A 16507-nucleotide genomic window follows, 5' to 3' on the forward strand; every position below is an offset into this window, starting at 1 on the left:
TTTTGTGATCTTAGATCATAGTGTGCCTGGTGCATTCACGATAGATTGATGAGACACAACTTTTATTTACTTGTGTAGGAAAAATTTTATGACATTAATCCTTGCTTAAAGCATAATTTAGAGGTTCCAGATCAGCGTACTTGCAACTGCGGACTATTTCGTTGAGATAAGAAGATTTTAGCGAAGGCATGGTTGCTAATATGCTCCGAGCAGCAGCAGAGTTGTCCTGAACGACACCTTCTGAAAACATCTCAATTGAAGAGGCATGTCATCATTTATTTCTTCGTAAGATGTAATCTGTTAGCAAGGTCAAGTGATCTTGCCAACCAAAGGAAAATTTTAGGTGGCTAAAGTTTCACTTCTAACACAATACACAGCCCACAAAAAATACACGCGCATAAAAGCATCATACGTGTGCCATATGCTTAAACCCAGTTTGCCCAAGTGATTCCCATTAAACAGGGCCTATCTATCCAAAAACAAGCCTACAGAATGCAGCTGGATTTGTAACATCACGTGAAGAAAACAAAGCTGATTGCCGAATGACCACAACAGCGTTTCTAACACTTGGCTGGACTGATGAGCGAGAGAATTCGCTCTTGATATGCAACCCTACACTGCTCCGGCAAAACTGCAAGCAGAAGTTGTAGAACTTTGTCCCAAATCCGAGATAACTAATAATCATTATCTGGCAGAAGTTAATTTCCCAAATACATGTGAGCAGCCATCAATTTTCATAAAGAACAGAAAATGATGCAGCTCTTTTTTTAATTTCCTCGAGCACTGGAACAGCAATCATAAAACATTCAGAGCATTTAGGGGGAAGCAGCATAGAGATAATTTCAAGAAACAAGGCTGATGTGCTGTAAGATTGACCGCTTGGACTACATCCCACAGCATCTAAAACTCTGGGAATTCAAGTAGCAGTAGTCCACATATCTAGCGACATTAGATTTAAACCATGCAAGTCAACCAAAAGAAATTCTACCAACCATTATAAAGATTTGCATTTCCCTAGCCACATGTTTCTTCTTCACCCCTATTAGAGATGTTCCAGATAAAATTCAAGATCCAATCAACAGATTGAGCCAACAGATAGCTGCAGATCTTGAGCTTATCACCAAATGAATGCAGACAACTTTTCAGAGCACAAGAAAGCAGAGATTTGGGATAACTGGCCTGCCTTACACGATTCCTGCATGCTGCAATTAACTGTAATGCAGGTAGCAGAACATGCAGCAATTAGAAAACCAAAAATAGCAATAAAGGCTAATAGAACTTCACCAGTAAAAAGAATACAATCTGAGTACCAAAACCATCACTAGATTCACCAGAGAACATTTCAATATGCTAGTCTGATTCAGTATCAATAACGCTGGATTATGAGCAAATTGTCTATAGTACCACCCAAACTATAGTCCATGATCTCCCCTAAACCTCTCTCAGTGAAACTTTTGATGCAGCTGTTTCCTTCTTATTGATTTCCCTTAACTAGATAAAAATCTCTCACCATAGCTACTTGCTCATACATAGCACTATCTAAGCACAGTCCCAATACAAACTACTCTTCTCAAGTAACACTTTAAACTGCAAATCATGCAATTATATGTTACAAGTGAGCACTAACTCGATCATCAATAAAAGTGGACTACTGAATAACAAAATACAAAACCGACCACGTGATTGTTATCTTCAACACAGAATTTATATCTTTGGTTGGAAAGGAAAAGGACCAGAGTAAAAGTTATAACCCACTAAGAGTTTGTACTGTCACAGTTGACCTTTCATGTCAAAATGGCAAATTTTTGAAGCTTTACTTTACATGTTTCTTGACATTTTTTATGTGGAAATCTCAACATTATTCAAGTGCCACACTTGCATTAAGATTACTTTCCCTCATTATTATTTGATATTCTTTTCATTCATTTCTTGGCCCCTCGTGGTGGGGGACAGAACTTGAGAATTGACAGAACTTGAGAATTAGTTATCTCCCTAAATTGTGCTCCTCAGATCCATAATTAAATTTGTAGCATAAACAGATTGTTGGAGAACAAGAATCACAGGGTTTTGGACTTTGCAGTTATTTTAGACTTCATCTCTAAGAGGATAACAGTAGCTTTTTCAGTATTTTTAGGATGACATAGATATTCAGATTTATGTTTATGGATTACTCCTTATTAGATACGTGCACCTTGTACAAAAGTCGCTAGGTGGCATTCAGAATGAAAAAAAATCAAGGAAGAAACTCTAATTGCAAAGTAAACTTGTAAACATCTTTATTATATACACGTTTACAAGCAAACTGTCTGGATTCGCGGCAAATGAAAAATGGTGCAGGGAAGTAGATGAACCAGTGACCACTGAAAAATGAAAAATGGTTTTAAACCTGAATACACGCACCATGCAAGAGGCACATCTTGCCATCTTCCTCAGATCAAGTTGCATCAGATGATTCCTTTGACTTGTCAGTCACCACCTCCTTATCAGACTTGCTAGTCTCTTCACTTTGAGCATGACTTGAGTGTGTATGTTCCGACTTGCCCAACTCTCCTGTCTCAGAATGGGTTGGTTTTGTCAAATCTGAATTATGAAAGTCGGAAGCTAATCCTAGCACCACTAGTACAGACCTGCTCATAACACAGCAATTCAATTCCCTAGTCAGAATAAGTACAAATGTAATTTATAAGTACGACAGAGGTAACTTGTGTGAACCTTGGGAGTGATGATTTAATATGTGGTTGGCTAGCATGTGCAATCAAGGGATCCCTTAGAGCTGGCGTTCTATGTAATACATTTTCCAGGTGTGCTGGTGGAAGCTGAAAAAGCGAAAGCATCTAACATCACATCCAGAGCCCACAGTATGACAAGAATTGATAAAATCACTGCAGTCAACTACAAATATTGGACCAAACTAATCAATATTCAAGTATTACTAAATAACCATAAAGGTCAGTCTCAGCATAATCGTCAAGACTTCAAGAGTCTACAACATTTTAAAGATATGAAGAAAATACAGATAATTGAAGCCAAGGAAGAACCATATCTCAGTGGAGAGCTCTATTACATATACTGTCTTCTCAAAATTTTTTCCTTTTAGCGAATATCTGCTTCAAAAGCAGGGGGAGGAAAAAATCAAGCATATGGCAACTCGAATTTGTAAACAATCATTTTTCAGCTGTTGGTAACTATTCTTCTTCCAATTTTGTATTCTACAACAGATGGCTTGTTAGCAAAAAAAAGTTCAAATTGATAGCCTGACAAGCAACCTGCTCAGCTGAAGAATGCAGAGTCAAATACATGATGTAGCACAAGATTTAGAACCCACCACGCCCCCCCCCCCCCCCCCAAAAAAAAAGAATAATACAACTGAACAGAATCAATTCTGAATTGGCAAAACTCTTCTTATTACAGTCACTTCCAGATCATTCATCATTGAATGTCAGCCACATCCATATCTTTTATATATCTAGACCAGCTCAGGAAGTTTATAAGATAAAGTTTGTGCAAGTACATCAGAGGATGATGAGGAATGGCACACCATTAGCAGGTAATTCACAAACAAAATACCTGTATCTGCTAATTATAAAACACATAGATTTATCAATTGGTTTAGCACTGCAAGATCAAATTAATTATCATAACCCCCAAACACACACTAATTAGTCACACAGACAAAAAAAAAAAAGCAAAGTAGAAATTTACTAGTTGAAAGAAAATATAGTTTAGTGAGCTACATGAAGCATGAACTTAATGTTTTGCTACACATAACAGTACCTGAAGCAAGACACCAAAAGATTCTGGTTTTGTCAAAAAAGCACACTTAATGAATCCGACCCATAGCTTTGGATACTTCCATATCTGCCAGACAACAGGAAAATAAGTTCCCAGAAAGAATGACATGAAACAACTCCATGATCAATTTTTTACCTGCTTCTGTACAAGGCGAGAAAGGATTTCCATTATATAGTCCACCTGAAACACAATTAGGGTAAGGAAGCCACCAATGAGATTATGAGATACTTGACGAAAGATGGAACTTATCATACATTAACCATGACTTTGGATCATATCCTATAATAGATTCTAGCTAGAGTCACAAAATCACAGCAATAATCCTTTAGGTAAAATATCATAGTTGGAACCATAGAAGATCTCAGTTTTTAGCTATTATAGTCGGACACATAGAAGATCCCTCGGTAGAACTGGTCAGAACAGCACTGGACATGATCTACATTTACAAAGATAATCAGCACAGCGTATCCACCACTTTTCCCAACATCAATCTCATTGAGTTGTTTGACAATTACAAACCACTCTTAAAAATCAATGCATGGTTTATTCCAAATAAACATACAATGCCTCAAGTTCAAAGGATATAAACACAATGTATTTGCTCATTCTTGTGGGCAAAATGCTTAAAACTATCATGCTTTTTGAATATTTGTGGGCTATCAAACTTGAATATTAATAAAAACCAATCTTTGTAGTTGAATATAGTGTACAAGACCCCACATGAAATCAACTCCTAAGTCTTGGCTACTCAAAAGGGACTATCATACACAAGTTAATTCAGCTGCAGATCAGCAGGCAGAGTATATGATACAGAAAATACTTTTCTGCAACAGTTTAATCACTAAAAATCATCTTACCAGTGATGGAAAAGCACCAATTGCCTGCAGCACTGTGCGCATAAATAATAGGGGAAGGGGAGTCTGCTCAACCTGCAGCAGTATCAAGTGAGGAATGAAGCCACGTAGTTTGGAGGGTAAGAAAAAAGGAGTGGAGTTAGGAGTTCTGCATACCAATTGATTCAAGACCTTTGCAAGAACTTGCTGAGTGAAGATCTGTCGCTGCTCAAAACAAGTATTACACGCTTCCGTAACCTGTTCTTAGAAAGATGTTCTTCAGTAAGCAACTTTATTCAGATAGGCTAGGGCAGTATTGGAAAATGTCCTTTTTTTGAGTTTTGAAGGTATGAGGAACAGATGTAAAGCTTGTAAAATAATAGACAAAGATAGGAATCTCCCTTACATAGATAAACAGCATACCCTGACTAGCAAAATAATACAGGATTGAGGAAGAGGATAGAAAAATAGAATAGTTCTTTTTTTCTTTTTGGTTGGAAGAAAAATACTGATATTTACTGTCAAAGAAAGTGCAATTTGCAGGTAAGAAGTTTCCACTTTTAAGGCAGTGTTTGTATTTTGTGGGAAAGGTTACCCTATATGGAATAGCATATATGGTAATAGTACAACAAATAACAAAAAGAGCTTATATAGGAATTAAAAGAAAAAGTTACCATAACTCAGAACAGAAAGGCATTTTAGGATTATTCACCAGATAAGTGCAACAGTATATCAACCGAATGTGTGCATTGGATGTGCAAAAGATGAATTTACCACTAAATACTATGCTATAACATCCAAGAGACACCATGGATATTTGATGTTACTTTAGGCTTGTTTTAAACGGTCCAGGGAATTAGTTGTGTGATGTTCTTGCAGACTGAAACTCAGCCTAATATCATGTGACTAATGTGCTGCTATTTTCAGATAGGGTGGGTCTCAAAGATTTTCTATGATGCCCTTAACCAGAACAAAAATGACAAAAAGACCACAACAGCATGACTAAGCATCTAAACACATGGTAGAACAAAATATGATTCACATATGGGGTCCTAAAGCCAAGGTGATGAACTGATGCTGCCAGGAACTGTATTGTAAATCATGCAAGAAAAGTATAAGCTTCCGCACCTTCTTCAAAGGGATCCCATCTCTTTCTGGATCAATTCCATGGATTGCAATCAAAGCTTCAGCTGGAGTTATTGCCGGACAGAAACTAGAAGACCCCTGTTCAAATTGTTGCTGTCAAAATCATTACATAATGGTGGCATAGTAAAATTAACAGCCATATGGAAGAAACAACCAATTCAAAAATCACCCAAAAAGGTACTAAGACAAGGGTCAGATAGTAAATTCTAGGTTAAATCCAAGATACAGCCAAGAGAAATGATCCAAAATGTAACACATCCAGGGTATAAATATGAAAAAGTCTCCAACATATTTATTAAAGGAAAGTTCACACTTGCACGACCAGATTCTGAGGATAAAGATAAGAAAACTGTAAATATCATGTGTTAAAAAAAGGAGTCTTTCGTACACTAACAACGTACACACTAGCAAACCTGGATGCATAACACATGCAAACCTGGATGTATACACTATCAGAGTAGGAAAGTAGTTATCGCAAAAAAATCCCTAAACTAATTAGATTATCTAGAAAAAGTTCAATGCATTTAGATGATTACTAAACCAGCTCATAATGTTATGACTTCTTGAATGAACAAAGACAGAATATCTAAGAAATTAAAACTAAAAAAAAAAATGCCAACCACTACTAATCATGATTGCTAACGGAAAATTAAGGCTTTGTTTGGATTGCATTTTTTTGGATTTTTTGTAGAAAAATGACACTAGCAATTTGATATATGTGAGGTAAAAAGGTGATTGGGAAATATGTTCACGGAAAACGTAGCAATTTTTCTTTGGAAAATTGCTGTCCAAACAAGGCCTAAGTGTCATGAAAAGCTTCAATTTAATAATCGCTCAAGGGCGAGTTTGACTTGAAGAAACATTACGTACCTGCGCACAAGCACTTTTTTCTCTCCTTTTCTTTCAGAAAGCTACCCATTAAATGGGTGGTTTAGAATGAACTCATACCACTTATCAAAAAGATAGAGATGTACAAGAACAACATAGAACCAAAACAGCAGAAACATAACAAAAAAAATCACCAATACCTGAAGCACACGTGCAAGGGCAAGCTGAAACTTCTCCAATGGGGAATTCACGAGATGTGGAAACATTGCCAAAACCTTCAAAATAGAAGATAACCAGTTATAGGGAAGCACAAAAGGCAAAATTCAAGTCACTAGGGAGAAAATATATATGGTATTATCACAATTTCTATGTCTCTATCTATAACAGCTTGATGGACACTTTGCATTGCATAAGCTAGTAGACCATAAAACAAAGCCTTCCATGAAAGTCATACATGTTCATACACTACCCTGATTCTAATCTTCTCAATTCCAGTGTAACTAAGTCAATTGACCAAACCAAAAAAAAATTGGAGAGACACAGACGCCCACACAGAGAATGAATCTGATTACTACCAAATTTAGTCGTGATATTTTTGACAGGTCAATATTAATAATTTAAAACATCTTTAATAATTTCCCAAGCATATCTTAGAATATAGTTGTATAGCTTATGAGCAAATCTTGCATCTTATTAGATGATGGTTTCACATCAAAATTTAATTTTCTTGGTTTCAATGCATATCTTACATAAATATCACATGTATGATACACTACAAATCATCTGATTAATACATGACTAAGCTCCAAATAACACACAGCTATTAATCTCATACAAAAAAGCCAGACCAAAGTTCAAATTCTATCACTAGTGGTTACAGAGATTTGTCCTGGTGATTAATACATATGCCATGTGGTAGTTAGCTGACATTTAAAGGTAAAGGATCTCATTTGGGTACATAGACCCAGATAAAAATAACTGATCCCGTGTCTAACTGCAAGATCTGTAAAAAGAAAGTATGTTAAAATACTCGAATTACTTAAAGTTATTCAAGTAGGCAATTCCAAAGGGCCATAAATAAAAGTAAACTCTGCATAAATATGAAATGGAAGAAAAAGAAATCAGAATGTAAAGAAGAAAATTAAGACCTCATCTTTTGGCAAAAATGGCAGTATGAGAATTAGAATCTCTACATCCTGTATAAAGATAGGAAAAATCAGCAAAGTGACAGAGTGAAGGCAAAAATCACTTATCTAAAAAGGGCATCTCAACAGAGAAGGATAAAGCACTAAATGTACTTATAAAGTTTATAGTATGCAATCACCAGTGAATTAACACATTTAAAATGTGGGAAATGCTACCATGCCATTAGTGTGCACATGTCCCTCTTTAACAAAGCAGAATTGCAAATGTAAAGTACAAGGATTGAGCTATTTCTCTGTATATACTCAAAGAATTCCAACTTTTGACCAACCCTATCACCCAACTCCCCCACCTTAGAAGAAAAAGAAGAAATAAATAAAACAGCAACAAGAAGAATTCAGATTAGAAGTAACTAGGAAAAGAGCTAAATTCTACACCTTTACTTTAGTATCATACAACTTCTTAATGGTAGATAACAATTCCGAGGAAGGCGTTGTCCCATCTATCAATGTGTGTAAAACCTGGAAGATCATCAAGACTGAGCCGTACTTTATAAAAATTATTACTCAGTACTCTATAATTAAGAATATTCACAAATCTAAAAACCTGCATCACAAGCTCCATGCTTCCAGTTGGTGGATCAGGTAAGATTTGAAGAAGCTCAGGCGACGGGCCAATTGCTCGAACAAGCTTTGGGATGTGGTGTAATACTGCCTGTAACACACAATTGGGTCAGAACATCTAAATAAATTTGTTAAAAAGTACACAAAATGCCTAATTATAATATATTAGTTTGAGATTGTACAAAACCTGCTTTACAGCCTTGGATGTACTCTCATAAATAACAAATATTTGGCGAAAGAGGGAGTGATTCTGTGCATCAAAATTGAATACGTACAATGAGTGTAAGAAGAGACGTATAACAATCTATAATATACTCACATAGAGTTCATTTCTGTGGCGCAATTTTTGAAACGAAACTAAGTTTACACCTTTGTACAAATTGCAAAATACAGAGCCATGCGTCGCTGCCCCTCAGCTAGTAAGGAGGACGATATACTTTCAGATATTGAAAATGAATCGGTGACTGCTGATAACCCTTTGGAAGAGGTACCAACAACAGGAAGTTCATTTGATGGTTTTCCCATATCAGAATCCTGAATAAAAATGGCTTCTACACATCATCAAATTACTCCAACACAAGCAAGCTATTTAATCATTAATTCAAAATTTGCAGAATTAGATAATTGTTCAACAAAAATGCAATGCAAGTCAAACAAAATAGCTGCATTTAAATCGTGAAATCACTTTTCCATTTTCAAAAGCAAGACCTTAAATTCAGCATTAGCTCCATCAGCATCACATGACTCCAGTGCAGTATTGGCATTTGCAGCTGATACCAACACCTCCCAGGCAAAAGCTTCTATTTGCCGTGACATTGAAGGCTGAGGATAAAGCTTGTTCACCACCTGTAAACATAGAAGCAATATAAACGAACATAATATGCAACAAATATAAATTCAATTCAAAGTGACTTGAGCAAAGCATACCAGACGTAAGGCCTTATCTCGCACTTCTTCAACCGGATGAATTGCACTCTATCAGAAATCAAAATAAAATCCAAGTCAGAACTGAAGAACTTAAGGATAGTTAGTAGCCTCCTAAATAAAATAACCTGAATACCGTTCAGATTTCATGAGAAGCTCTTCAGCTTGAAATAAAGGACTATTTCTAAAGGATGTGCACAATAGCTTCATAAACCCAATACCCTAAACTCAGCAATTTCACTATCAAGCAAATTCAAGTGAATGAGAAGACAAGCACAAGTAGAACATACAACCGCCCCCTCAATCAATAAATTTAAAGAGAACTTTTAAAAAGAGTTATCACTCTCCAATCCTACACCACATACACATATTTAGTAAGAAATTTTAACTTCTAATTAACCAACACCTTCGCTTCTTTATAACACCACTCTGCTTTTCAACAAAAGAAAGGGGAGAAAAGGTACAAAATAAGTACATAACAAAGCATGAGAGAGATAACTGTGTGGTTAGCTTTATTAAGCCATGGATCCTTAGCCAATAGATGTCCTCTAATTATACTTGAGCACAGCTTTGTCCAATATTCTTCTTTGAGATAATGAGCTGTTCTATCAATTATAGCATAATTACAAACATATTTCAACATTTTCCATTATAAAAAAGCAAAGAAGGTTAAAATAAGTCATTTACAAGCCAAAAGCCCATGACAAAAGAGCTGCATATATACAAGTCATAAATCTTTTCATAGAACTTTGAACAAGATAAATTAGGAAACCATTGAAGCATATATTAAAGCAAAACTAATAATGTTACAATAGAAGAGAAAAACCTTCAAAGCAATTGTTAGGCAGGCATCTCGAATAGGAGGCCTCAACAAAATCAGACTCCATACAATACTAAGACCTTGCCGAACTCGTTCCGGATTGTTGTTATCTTTGTTACTGCCACCAGGGGAACACATGCCCTCAAGCAATTTCAAAATGGAATCGGGCAGGTAAGGAACTTCAACAAGCAATCTATTTAGACATTTGTCAGGCCATGGAAAAGAATCCCTTAATGTTTCTGCCTGCATTTTAGAAGATAAACAAGATGGTATAAATAGCTACCATTCACTTAGGCCAAAGAGGTAGAAAAGATCACATACCACGGTAAGAAGAAACATCTCATATACAGATTTAGCAGTGGTTGAGGAAACAAAGTCGTGGTCCTCTTCTGCTTCACCATATAACCTGTAGAGGACACGCAAAGTCAACTCGTGCCCCTGACAACTTCCACTGGTTAGCCATCTTACTAGAAACTTTAATATTGCAAATACAAAGGCAGACACCAAAAGGTATGGAAATAATTTTTACAGCTAAAATATCTGGAAAGGAGGAAATGGAAAAATTTATGACTATTCTATGCTAGAGATCACATGTAAATTTGCATATAAACATACTAAAAAATTTCGATAAGTTTTCAGAATATTAGAACATGCTAAAAGTTGAGATAAAGTACAAGCCACAAAGCAAAATTTGAGTAGCCAACCAAACAAAGAAGGCTTATGAAGATTGACAGAAGTGACAACCAATAGATGCACTGAACTGCATATACCACCTATGCTACACAGCCTTTAACTAAAGTTAATGACCAATTACTGATATTCCATATAAGGCCTTGGTTAAAGTACCTGCTTTCCAATCAAACAAAGAAAAGGTAAGAGAAAAAGAAAAGTTCTTCAAAGATCATTGAATACATTCTTTACAACTTCCAATGTTTGGTGAGAAGTCTCTTAAGAATAACCTATAAAAATTTGCAATGCATTTAAATCATGTTGCATCATTAATGCCCATAGAATAGGAAGTGGAAAGGTGATTGATGTAAAGATTGGAGAAACTTGCAAGCAAGAATCACTAGTTATAAAGTGCCAATGGAATAACAGCCTAAAAACAAAAATCATATGCTGTATGGCTTCAAGCCATCTGCTTTTCGAAGTGAGGACAGCATAATGAAAAGAGTGCAACATTTCAAGAACCAATCTGTCTCCAGACACATACAAACCGAATATATCAACAAAAGGTATGATTACCTCATGATTTACATAGTCAGACAGTATATGTGTTTGTAGTAACTTCCATGGCTCTAAATCCAATGGAAACTGCATCAAGAAGCACATGAAACAATCTTGAGCACCTTTTGTTTTCAAGAACAACATCTAGCACTTCTTACTACAACCATTATAAGAACATATATCAGACAAAGAAATCTTAGGCACAGTACCTTAACTCCTAAATAAGCAAGTACAGAAAGGCAGACTTGAGAACCTCCAGCGGTAGCTATTTGCTTGTAAGTATCAGTTATGCGCAAGAGAATCGGCTTCTGTAAGTTATCTAGCTGGTCATCACTAAGACTTATAACCGGGGCAGAAATCTTGGGCAAAAGCAACTGTGTCGATAACCCAGAAGAAGTTGCACTTAAGGAGTTGACACAGCTTAGGTCTGTGACTGTAGCTCTAGGGCTAAGTTCCTCAGACCTATCAGTTGACACTGAAGGAAGTAATTCTAGTGATGACCTAGCTAGACTACTAACTTGTTCTTGACTTGCATCCTTCAATTCAGTTGAACCCAAAGAAGTAATAACTAATTCATCCTTGGGAACTGGTAAATCTAGACCAGGTATCTCACTCTCTTCATTCCCAACATCAATAACATCAGAGGGCGTCCCTGAACCACCATTCTCTGTGTCACATGGGACATGTCCACCTGAAGAAGCTGGAGTAGTTGTAGGCACTGAAGCCTCTTCCATCACATAGCTCATACCAGGGACATCAGTATTACCCGAGGTCCCTCTTAGCTGCAGTTAAGGGGATATTGATCTTAAATAATGATGCCCAATCAGAATCAACACAAAAGCAGTTTGTGGAGAAATTATAAAGAACTGATGGTTAAAAAACAGATTCTAGACAGAGTCAAATGGCCATCATAAGAGAAGTAGGGTTGCAGATTGAATGATACCAAAAAAAGAAAAGAGAAAAACAGACTGAGGATTCAGAAGCACCTCAAGCTCATTTGCTGCAGAAGGTAGAGAATCCATCCCACTATCTTTCTGTGGGACAGCACTAGATTGTGAAAGAATGTTGGTGAGAAGCAATGTTAAATTATCAAACTCAGAATTGCTTCCTGACATGCCAGGACAAGACCCTCTGCCAAACAACTGCTCATTATCTCCTTCAATTTGAGGGCGATTTGAAGGAAAATTTCGCATGTTAGCAATTACAACTTCAGCAAGCAAGTCAGCTGATATACTAGAGATGAGAATCTCTAATGATGCAATAGCTTTTTCTCCTTGAGCAACCAATGCACCAAACATACCAACAAGTTGTTGGACAGGGCCACTGTCTTCTTCCATTTTACAAGCCCCAGATCCACCAGAAGGAACTCTGCCCTGGTCAGAACTTAAATCATTTGTTGATCCATCAGAGGTGACAGGCACAGATTTCATGCGTTTTACAGACATTTTATCCTCAAGTAGATCAGTACTTTCTTCCATTCCTGTTCTTTTCCTGCTGGCGTCATTGCATATATCATCAAGGGCCTTGCTTGTAGGTTTTCGATCCTATAAAAATTTGATCCTAGAAATAAGTGTTGAAAAAAGGAAAGAAAGAATGCAGTCCATAAAGATTGATTTTAAGTCTACTTTTATGTACTAATATACATATGCAGAAACATAAAGATGTTATTAACTATAGTCAAACACGGCTACAGCCAACAAAACACATACCTGGGTTATTAAAGAATCATTTTTCCTCTCTAAACTTCCACTATTTTGTGAAGCTAGTTCTATAGCAGCATGTTCTGCCACTCCTACAGCTTTTAATTCTCTCAGAGCATCAATTAAGCGATCACGCCACTGAAAAGTCAAAGAGTCAATTAAAGTTAGTGATGCTCAAAATCAAAGCCACAAGTCTGTAAACAAATTCACCTGAAAAACTACTTGAGAAGACATCCTAATCCAAATGAACAGGAAGAGAAAAGTCAAGAGAATTTCAGTCTTGAGCACTGAACCATTTCAGTATTGATGGCTGAGGAGAGAGAATGATACATATATATAGGGAGAGAGAGTACATGCAGCAGGTTTCACGCTATACATTTCACTGTACTGCCTATTACCCAATATTGTACGGCTAAGTAATCAGTGAATCGGTATGAACATGAAATCAGTAAAATTAACAAAACAGGACAACACTGAGACACGATAAAAGTAGAAGAATAAGACTCATGAATGTATTTACATCTGAAAAAGTCATAACTAAAAAAAATGATCCCAATCAAGAGACTCAAGAATGCTCATTTCAAAAATAAAAATTGAAATTAAATACCGGGACAGCACCCGGATGAGTACAATTCAAGCAAGAGAGGAAGGCACTCTTCAAAGCATGATGCACCCCTTTGCCACTGGAGCTTGAAGGGTCCAAACCAAGTAAAACTGGCAGAATACGTCCATAAAATGCAGGCCTTTTACTTGCAATTGCAGAGAGACTGTTGGAAAATGACAAAACGAAACAGCAGTTAAAGAGAAGAAATGAAAAGTGAGAGACAGCCAGACAAACAAAGATGCATGCATGCACGCACACACATTGAGAGACGAATATGAAGTGAAAGAGGAAAAAAAGTTACAGAAATTTAAAATTACAAAACTGAAGCAAAGTAAGATATAAGAACTACCTGTTGATAAGCATAATGATAATCAAGTTGTTCAGTGACTTTACTGTTGGAAATCTCAACTGATCGAGCAGCAGACCCAAACTCTGACTTGCTTCAATTGACAAATCTCCAATATTTAGTATAGGATGACCCCCTCGAAGCCATGTTATGTTAAATTCTTTAACACTGGCTGCAGAAGGTGAGAAGGTTTCAGAAGAAATACATATTTAGTAACTTAAGAAATGCCTTCAGGGATAGGCTAAGGAGCAAATGCATACCGAAAAGATGCATATCTAAAGTACCTTCTGAATCTAGATCAGCAGGTGGATCTGAGGAGCCATTAGGATCAGGTGTATAGAGTAGAACAACTGTTTCCATAAACTTCAGTGCAAGCAACCTTCTCCCATCACTTCCTGGCTAAAGATTTTATAGGAACAAGTTAAACAGTGCACAGAGGCTAGATAGGTGCATCCCATGTTTCTAGAGTCTCATTTACCTTAAATGCCAACGAGCATATCTCATCGCGAAACTTTAGCATCCATGACCAAGATGATTCCAGAGAAGTATCCAACTCGTTTGAATACATTCCCTGCAAAGTACACAAAAGAATATGCAATACGTACATTTTACTCAAGAACAGAAGATTCAGCAAGAGGAAGACTTCTTTCAGCAAATAAGTGATTAAAACGAGCTCAGCAGACAAAAAATTACGGGTACGACAAAATAAAATATAGAGAATAATAAAATCAATGACAATGCTTACACAAACTTACCTTCTTTTCTTTTTTTTTTTGTTTCATTTTAATATCTTCTTATATGCATGCCTATATCCTGAGGAAACAAAATTAAGATCTGCAAAATATAGGCAATAAACTTATCCCATCCAAGCAGTAGACTATTGGTTTCAAAAGCGGAAGTATAAAACATCAAAGCCATGCATCATAGTGTTTGGAGTCTATCACTGAACCGAACAGCACATACAAAATGGTAATGAACAACAAGTCATATGAAATAAAAGCCAGAGGACATGGGAGGACAGGAAAATCTCCACAAGGTAGAAGATAGACAATGCGAGCAACTGTAGGACCAACTATCATAGCACTGCGAAAAAATTAACTAAATCAAGGTCTTCCACAAGCAAGGGACAAATATCTAAACTCAATGGTGTGCCCATACAATTCCAATTTACCTGGAGCGCAACTTTGAATAGAACATAGCGAAAAATCTCCATACCACACCTAATAGCCTGTCGAGCAACCGCTGGGGTATCATCCTTCAACACAGGTATTAATACAGGTACCATTTCAGGTATGGATTCTGCAAACTTCAATCCAATGTCGCCAATCATCCTACAGCGGAAAGAATCCAACACAAACACATTACTCGTCTAGTACTTTAACCTCCTTTGACAGGAAACCTTTTACAGGCCAATCAAGTCTCCAGCACTGGCTCAAGATATGAATCCAGCTTATCACATCATGCGAGTCCTAACCTACCAATATCACCCCTAATTCGTCTATGTCAATGTCATCATAATTCTGCCAATGAACCACGCATGCAAAATCCTATAGAGGACCAACTCGTAACAAAAAATGAATGAAAACTGGTAGCAGATGCTAAAGTGGCAGCATGGACTGAGTAAAGGAAAAGAATTACATTCTAAGGTCAATTTGTCTTAGTCTAAGACCTTCACTTGAAAAAAAAAAAAAAAAAGTTGAGCAACATTTCAGTTATAAATAACTTCCAGATGTTTCTTTAGACAAATGTCCTGCATTTCCTCCAATTTCATTAAATCGAACACGAGCATAACACCTTTCAAGCATCCGCACATACAAAGATTTCTTACTCAGCAGTGAATTTACGAACGGGACTGAAGCGGTCCGAGAGGAGGTCCAGAAGAGGGGAGAGAAACTTGGAGAGCAAGACAGAATCGGCATTCGAGAGTTCGTCGCTCAGCGAGCGTAAGTGTTCCAGCTTCGAAGGAATATCAGCGTCAAACTTCACCGAGTTTATGAGACTCGAGATTTTGTCTCTGGAAACTGTCGCCATTATTCCTACCATTGCTTACGAAGAAAAAAACCCTAATCCATAGAACGTCATCTACAACGATGGTCTCACTGATTCTGCCCAGAGAAACGTGAATTAGAAGACGCCTAGAATCACGGGAGAACGGAGGGAGAGCGCAGTGGGAGGTTTGAAACTTGGTATAAGTTGGATGTGAATGGGAATTAACCTTTTTGCGGGAGAGTGATTAGCGGACCAAGGTCCTCACTCCTCACTTGTCTGAAACGAAACTCTACTCTTGGTCGTCTTAACAAACCTTGCCTGGGTATTCCGTAGTATTTGGTTGATTCGTTTGCGCCCTCAATGGCTACTCGAGAGCCGAGACTAGCAGTTTGCCTACCAAACTGGCTTTGAAACGCCTGCCCCGTCGCGTCACTGGCGTATGATGTTTTTCCCATCCAAGCCCTAGTTAGTAAATATTCGTATAATACATGTTTGTATCTATTATTCACAAAAATTTCATATTTTGTACACC

The 16507-nt window shown here is 37.0% G+C and overlaps 1 protein-coding gene across 5 annotated transcripts; it reads right to left on the bottom strand.

Annotated features, from left to right (window-relative positions):
• Nucleotides 1-241: 241 nt before the first annotated feature.
• LOC113773317 (symplekin) lies at nucleotides 242-16380 on the bottom strand. 5 transcript variants are annotated; one of them, XM_027317931.1, is made up of 28 exons: nucleotides 15815-16380; nucleotides 15158-15317; nucleotides 14465-14557; nucleotides 14271-14385; nucleotides 13990-14158; nucleotides 13644-13803; nucleotides 13046-13174; nucleotides 12323-12880; nucleotides 11546-12118; nucleotides 11355-11423; nucleotides 10431-10547; nucleotides 10116-10352; nucleotides 9293-9340; nucleotides 9074-9211; nucleotides 8735-8899; nucleotides 8553-8615; nucleotides 8349-8456; nucleotides 8180-8263; nucleotides 7748-7795; nucleotides 6800-6874; nucleotides 5754-5864; nucleotides 4803-4883; nucleotides 4650-4721; nucleotides 3928-3972; nucleotides 3775-3858; nucleotides 2713-2816; nucleotides 2401-2627; nucleotides 242-688 (listed from the first exon to the last, which is right to left on the bottom strand). In XM_027317931.1, the coding sequence occupies exons 1-27, from the start codon at nucleotides 16027-16029 to the stop codon at nucleotides 2435-2437; spliced, it is 4014 nt and encodes a 1337-aa protein (XP_027173732.1). In that variant the 5' UTR covers nucleotides 16030-16380; the 3' UTR covers nucleotides 242-688; nucleotides 2401-2434. The 5 variants fall into 5 exon arrangements, with proteins under 5 accessions (XP_027173732.1, XP_027173731.1, XP_027173730.1 ...); XM_027317930.1 differs by having other exon boundaries at nucleotides 242-1212; nucleotides 2387-2627; XM_027317929.1 differs by having other exon boundaries at nucleotides 256-1212; nucleotides 15815-16379.
• Nucleotides 16381-16507: the final 127 nt, after the last annotated feature.

Source organism: Coffea eugenioides, chromosome 6, assembly GCF_003713205.1.
Source record: "Coffea eugenioides isolate CCC68of chromosome 6, Ceug_1.0, whole genome shotgun sequence".
NCBI classification, from domain to species: Eukaryota; Viridiplantae; Streptophyta; class Magnoliopsida; order Gentianales; family Rubiaceae; genus Coffea; species Coffea eugenioides.

Bases quoted from the DNA above. Each gene is read 5' to 3' on its own strand.
- LOC113773317 (XM_027317931.1), bottom strand. From the start codon at position 16,029: ATGGTAGGAATAATGGCGACAGTTTCCAGAGACAAAATCTCGAGTCTC. The intron at 10,353-10,430 runs GTATGTGATCTT...TCTAAAATGCAG, and splicing joins AGATGTTTCTTCTTACCGTG to GCAGAAACATTAAGGGATTC. The intron at 2,628-2,712 runs GTTCACACAAGT...TGTTATGAGCAG, and splicing joins ATTAAATCATCACTCCCAAG to GTCTGTACTAGTGGTGCTAG.